General features: G+C 40.5%; 2 protein-coding genes across 3 annotated transcripts in view; both read left to right on the top strand.

Moving 5' to 3' along the window:
- The window catches only part of LOC121025698 (COUP transcription factor 2-like), a 1,980-nt gene extending 728 nt beyond the window's left edge, over nt 1-1,252 (top strand). The window contains 1 exon segment of the mRNA XM_040468369.1: nt 4-1,252. Coding sequence (XP_040324303.1) covers nt 4-1,170 — 1,167 coding nt within the window. The 3' untranslated portion in view covers nt 1,171-1,252.
- Nucleotides 1-6,662, top strand: part of HTR2C (5-hydroxytryptamine receptor 2C) — a 294,529-nt gene that overhangs the window by 183,408 nt on the left and 104,459 nt on the right. The window lies entirely within an intron of this gene.

Raw genomic sequence — 6,662 nt, 5'->3', positions numbered from 1 at the left:
GAGTGCGTGGTGTGCGGGGACAAGTCGAGCGGCAAGCACTACGGCCAGTTCACGTGCGAGGGCTGCAAGAGCTTCTTCAAGCGCAGCATGGCGAAGAACCTGAGCTTCAGATGCCAAGGCGACCAAGACTGTCGCGTCAATCAGCACCGTCGCAAACGGTGCCAGTACTGCCGCTTCAGAAAGTGCCTCGACGTCGGTATGAAACCAGAGGCAGTGCAAAGCAACAGGAGACCGCTCACCCAGCCAGCCCACGGGCCATCTGCGCTGACCACCGGGCAACCCTCCGACTGCTATCCGAACCTGTCTGGGTATGTTTCTCTGCTCCTCAGTGCAGAGCCCAACCCCTTGCCTTGGTCAGGCTGCCAGTTCACACCGCCCAACACCATCCTCAGCCTCGAGGACATTTGCGAACAGGCTGCGCGGATGCTCTTCGGCGCCGTGGAATGGGCCCGGAACATACCCTTCTTCCCGGCCCTGCCAATCAGCGACCAGGTGGCCATGCTTCGCCTTACCTGGTGCGAGCTGTTCATGCTGAACTGGGCGCGGTGCCCCATGCCACTCCACGTGGTCCCGTTCCTGGCCTCGACCTGCTTACACAACACGCCCATGTCTTCGGACCAAGTTGCTGTCTTTATGGACAACGTCCGGATCTTCCAAGAGCAAACCGAGAAGCTCAAAGCTCTGCAAGTCGACCCCACCGAGTACAGCTGCCTCAAGGCCATCGTCCTGTTCACTTCAGACGCCAGCGGTCTCTCCGATGCGGCGCAAGTGGAAAGCTTGCAGGAGAAGTCCCAGTGCGCCCTGGAGCAATACGTTAGGAACCAGTACAACGACCAACCAACGCGATTCGGAAAGCTTTTGCTTCGCCTCCCTTCCTTCCGCACCGTGTCCTCCGCAGTCATAGAGCAGTTATTTTTCATCCACCTGGTAGGTAAAACCCCCATCAAAACCCTCATCCGGGGTATGTTACTGTCAGGTAACAGTTACAGCAGTAATAACTAGCCGTACGTGGCACTTCAAAAAATGAGTCAAAATAAGAATGGGGCAGGGGGCCGAAACGGAGAGAGCAAAAAGGTAGACTGGTTTCTTTGCTTAATACTGGTAAAGGATATAAAAGGGATGTTACAAGTTTGCCAGAAGAAGGGAGGGAAAGAATTTAATGGACTGTGAGTTTGAAAAAAAAAAAAAAAAAGAGAGACCGTCAAATGAACTTTTACAGAATACCAAAAAACCCCCACAAAACACCAAAAAACAAACAAAAATAACACACACACACACACACACACACACACAAAACCGAAAAATTCCTATGTCGGAACAGCCTGCTACTTATTTTTTGTATAAAAAGGAAATTAGTCTTGCTCTAGTTTTGGTAAACTTGTGAAAAATATTGCCCAAAGCGCCTTTAAGGAGATTGGGAGAAAATGTGCAGAATGGAGAGAAAGTAAGCCTTTTTCCCCCAAATTATTAACTGTGTTTTATCTGTGTACCTCGAGCTGTTCTCTTCTTGTACTGTTCTAGTTCCAAACCACTTTATTCTGTGGCTCTATAATACGTTTGGATATAATCTTGGTTTCTTAAAATGCTGTGTATCCTTAAAATGTATGTTCTGCAAGAATTAAAACTGAGTCCATGAAAATATCACAGGAAGACATAAAACTTTGAAAGGCAATTCCAAGATGATGGAAACACACTAGTGGTATCCGAAAACTTTAGATGAAATCGAGCACTCTAATTTGAGAACTGGAGGAATCACATACAACACTTAGCTTCCCTTAACCCTGCCTCTTCCCTCAAAAGACACTATGACAAACCTAGATTTTTAAAAACGCTTTAGAGAATGGACTGTAGGATTTATTGGCAGCAACAAATGTGTCCAAGACGCGTGCTGTCGTTTTGAATAGAAAGTGAACGTTTGTACTTGGAGTTGAGCCCCATTTAGTTCTTGAATTGTTATGGAAATCCTACATTTGTGTATTCGGAAATCCTTTATGTTATCAATGCTGATATCATCCCCCCCCCTTTTTTTTTAAAGAAATGTAGTTGAAATCAGCATGACAGAATAATACTGTTGGCACTTATAGGTAACATGATTCATTCGGTATCTTCGAGTTTACGGTTAGGTTTTGTTTTGTTTTGTTTTTAAGTGCAATATGTCAGTATACTGTAAAAGATACAATAACTGAATTATTTGATCAAGTGTTATATTCCAGGGGAAAATGAGAGTATTCCAAAATTAAAGTATTATTTATTTGGTATCTTAAAAAAAATAATCTTTTGCTGAGTAGGCCTATACCCCAAATGAGAGTAAACCATATATCCTAGGCCCGATCACCCAGAGGATTCCATACAACACAAACCCATCCGTTTTTGAAAGAGCCTTCCAAAATTTCATGGAAACAAATAAGTAGACACAATGCATCAATTTCTACACGCAGAGAAATTTCCTTCAGAATTGTATCTTTGGATTTTAAGAAAGTAGAAAATAGGGAAGGATGACAAGCAAGTCGTGAAAAAATGGGGAACAAAAATCTCTGTGTGATCTCCCAGGTCAGAAAGATCTACCTGTTGGTATGGGGTAAAAAAAAAAAAGGAATAAAAAATTTACAAATGCCTGAGCGAAATCATCTCAAGTATAAGCGATTGAACTGAGTTAAAAAATCTGGAAAAAGAAAGTTACAAAATCGCTGTGCAGTTTTGGTCCAAAAGGTGCTACCTTTGTCTAATGTTTCAGAGCCAGAGTTTTCTTTCCATGCAGAAATGAACACATCAAAGCTAATTTTTTTTTTTAATTGCAGTGTAAAGTGAGGTACGACATTAGTTTTGTGCGTATGACATGATGATCTCACATCTTTACCAACCAACGCTTGTTATTTTTTGTCTTTTTGATAATAGCCGTTTTGACAATTGGGAGGTGACAGCTCACTGTAGTTTTGAGTCATATGTCCTTAATGATATGTGATGCTGAGCATCTTTCCATGCACCTGTTGGCCATCTGTATGCTTCGGTGGGAAAAGGTCTATTCCCACAGAATAGAATATTCTGTTCTGCTTGCTTTTGAACCACATTGCTTGGGTTTTTGTTGTTGTTGTTGTAGAGTAATAGGAGTTCTTTAACTATTTTGATAATAACCCCTTCATAGATCTATGATTTGCAAGTTTATCTTTTCCCATTCAGTAGGTTCCTTTTTTATTTTGCTTGATGGTTCCTTATCTAACTGTGCACAAGCTTTTTGGTTTAATGTGGTCCCATTTGTTTATTTTTGCTTTTGTTGCCATTACTTCTATAGTCAGAAATGACAAAATGATATTGTCAAGGAACTTATCACCTATATTTTCTTCTAGTTTTATGATTTCTGGTCTTACATTCAAATTTTTCATCCATTTTGAGTTCATTTTTTTTCCCCCATTTGTTTTAATGTGCAAATATTTGTTTACTGGACTTAACAAATGTATTATGGTAAGATATGATATGAACAATGTGAAAAACTGGATGGGAATATATGAAATCTCTATTATCGTTGCAACTTTTCTGTGTATGAAATTATTCCCAAAATAAAGTTCTTTAAAATCTTTTTAGGTGTGTATTCTTTTTTTCTATGTCTTCTTATCATATTCCACTAGATAATTTGTATTTCTAGGGGAGTACTATTTTGTTTTGAGGTATAACACTTCTACAGTGAGTGCAAAAATCTTAATTGTATAGAGCAGTATTTTTTTTTAATATTTTACTTTTTAATAAATGCTTAACATATATTTATTTTTGAGAGGCAGAGAGAGAGCATGAGCTAATGAGGAGCAGAGAGAGAGGGAGACACAGAATCCAAAGCAGGCTCCAGGTTCTGAGCTGTCAGCCCAGAGCCTGACACAGGGCTCAAACCCAGGAACTTCGAGATCATGAGCCGAGCTGAAGTCGGACTCTCAACCGACTGAGCCACGCTGGCACCCCTTTATTTTTTTTTTAAGTTTATTTATTTGTTTTGAGAGAGACAGAGACAGCGCCAGCGGGGGAGAGGCAGAGAGAGGGAGAGAGAGAGAGAGAGAGAGAGAATCCCAAGCAGGCTCTGCACTGTCAGCACAGAGCCCAATTCACAAACCCCGAGATAGTGACCTGAGCTGTGAACAAGAGTCAGAAACTTAACCAACTGAGCCACCCAGGTGCCCCGATCAGTACTCTTTTTAACACACATTTATATGCACACAACTGTAACCACCCTCCATGATGAAATTTGAAGTGGGGTTTGTGAGCAAATGGCTAAGAATTCTTGAGTTTTTTGGTGCAAAAAGGGGATTTTGTTGCAGCACAGGGACAGGGCCCGTGGGCAGAAAGAGGTACACCGGCAAGTGTGAGGGGGGCTGATCATTTATTTTAGATTTGTTGAGGGAGTGGGGGGTAGAGATAAAGTAAGTTTCTAAGGAATTCGAAAGCAAGGCTTTCAGGATCTTAGCCTGCTGCTGTCAAGATAAGGTTACCTCTAGTTTTTAACAAAACGTAAACGTTAAGGCGCTAAGGCAGTCATGAGTTTCTTGAGGAAGGTCACACTCTTGGTGCTTCAGGTGTCTGTCCGTGGGCTGCGAGCTGTAGGGAAATTTAATTTCAACATTTTTCTTGCCTTTGTTTCCCCCATCGGTCCAGATTGAAATGTACCGTTACTAGCAACCTAAGTATCTTATGCCACAACCCCATCAATAACCAGCACCATGCCCCAAGAGATAATCACTGTTTTGACTTCTCTCACAATCGCTAAATTGTCTGTTCTTGAGCTTCATGTAAATGGAATCACACAGTGTTTTTGTTTTGTTTGCTCATTTATTTTTTTTCTTAACTCCACATATAAGGGAAGTCAGATGACAGTTGTCTTTCTCTGTCTGACTTATTTCACTTAGCATAATACCCTCTAGGCTCATCCGTGTTGGTGCAAACGGAACATTTTTATTCTTTTTTATGGCTTAGTAATATTCCAGTGCAGGGTATAATATATAATATACATAATATATATGTGTTAAATCTTTATCCGTGATGCCATATGGCATTGGCTTTCTATGTCTGGCTTCCTTCAGTTATAATGGTCTCCAGATTCGTCCGTGTTGTATTTGCAGTTTTTCGAGTTCTCTTGTAATTGACTTCTGGTTTCATACCATTGTGGTTAGAAAAGATGCTTGATATGATTTTACTCTTAAATGTATTGAGGCTCGTTTTGTGGCCTAGCATGTGATCTGTCCTGAAGAACGTTCCATGTGCACTTGAGAAGAATGTATCCCACTGCTTTTGAATGGAATGTTCTCTATATATCTATTTGTTTGGTCTAATGTATAATTTAAGGTCTATGTTTCCCCATTAATTTTCTGTCTGCTTGATCTATCCATTGATATAAATGGGGTTTTAAAGTCCCCTACCATTTTTGTATCACTGTCAATTTCTCCCCTTATGTCTGTTAGTATCGGCTTTGTGTATTTAAGTCCTTCCACATTGGGTGTATAAATATTTTAAAATATCATAACTTGTTAGTGGATTGACCCCTCTATCATCATGTATAGTGTCCATCATTGTCTTTTGTTGTCTTTGTTTTAAAGCCTATTTTGTCTGATCTCTGTATAGGTACCCCTAATTTACTTTGGGTTCTATTTGCATGAAACCTCTTTTTCCATCCCTTCACTTCCAGTCTCTGTGGGTCCCTAACATCTGAAGTGAGTCTCTTACAGGCAGCATATAGATGAGTCTTGTGTTTTCTGGGTTTTTTTAATCAATTCATCTGCTGTCTCTGTCTTTTGATTGGAGAACTGTATCCATTGATATTTCAAGCAATTATCGATAGGTATGTACTCATTGTAATTCTTTTCTGGCTGTTTACGTAGTTCCTCTCTGCCCCTTTCTCCTTCTCTTGCTCTCTTTTCTTGTGGTTTGATGACTTTCTATAGTGTTATGCTGAGATTCCTTCTCATTTTCTTTTGTGTATCCACTGTGGGTTTTTGCTTTGTGGTTACCATAAGGCTCATACATAACCGTCTAGGTGTTGAACAATCTATTTTGGTTGGTAGCAGGTTAAGTACGAATGCATCTCAGAACTCTACATTTTTACTCTGTCCACGTGTTTTGTTTTGAGAGTCACATTTTACATCTTTATGTGTATTCCTTAACTAATTACTGTAGCTACAGTTATTGTTATTACTTTTGCCTTTTAAACTATTTGCTAGCTTTACAAGTCATTAATTCACTGCCCTTAACTGTGTATTTACCTTTTTTTCGGAGAGATTTACACTTTCATATATTTTCTTGTTACTAATAAGTGCCCTTGCCTTTCAGCTTAAAGAAGCCCCTTGAACATTTCTGGTAAGGCCAGTTGAGTGTTGATGAATTCCTTTAGATTCTGTTTGTCTGGAAAGTTCTTTGTTTCTTTTTCAGTTCTGAATAATAACCATACCAGGTAGAATATTCTTGGTGCTAAGTTTTTTTTTTTCTTTCAGCACCTTGAATATATCACACTGCTCCCTTCTGGCCTTGTTTTTCTTTTGCTGCTTTTAAGATTCTCTTTATTCTGGGGTGCCTGGGTGGCTCAGTCGGTTAGGCGTTCAACCCTCGATCTCAGGTCAGGTCATGATCTCACGGCTCGATTGAGCACCTGTGCTGACAGGGTGAAGCCCGCTCGTGATTCTCGCTCTCCC

Source organism: Herpailurus yagouaroundi, unplaced genomic scaffold (genome assembly GCF_014898765.1).
Source record: "Herpailurus yagouaroundi ecotype Mexico unplaced genomic scaffold, PumYag 67700, whole genome shotgun sequence".
NCBI lineage: Eukaryota > Metazoa > Chordata > Mammalia > Carnivora > Felidae > Herpailurus > Herpailurus yagouaroundi.
This window is presented reverse-complemented; position numbering and strand designations above follow the sequence as displayed.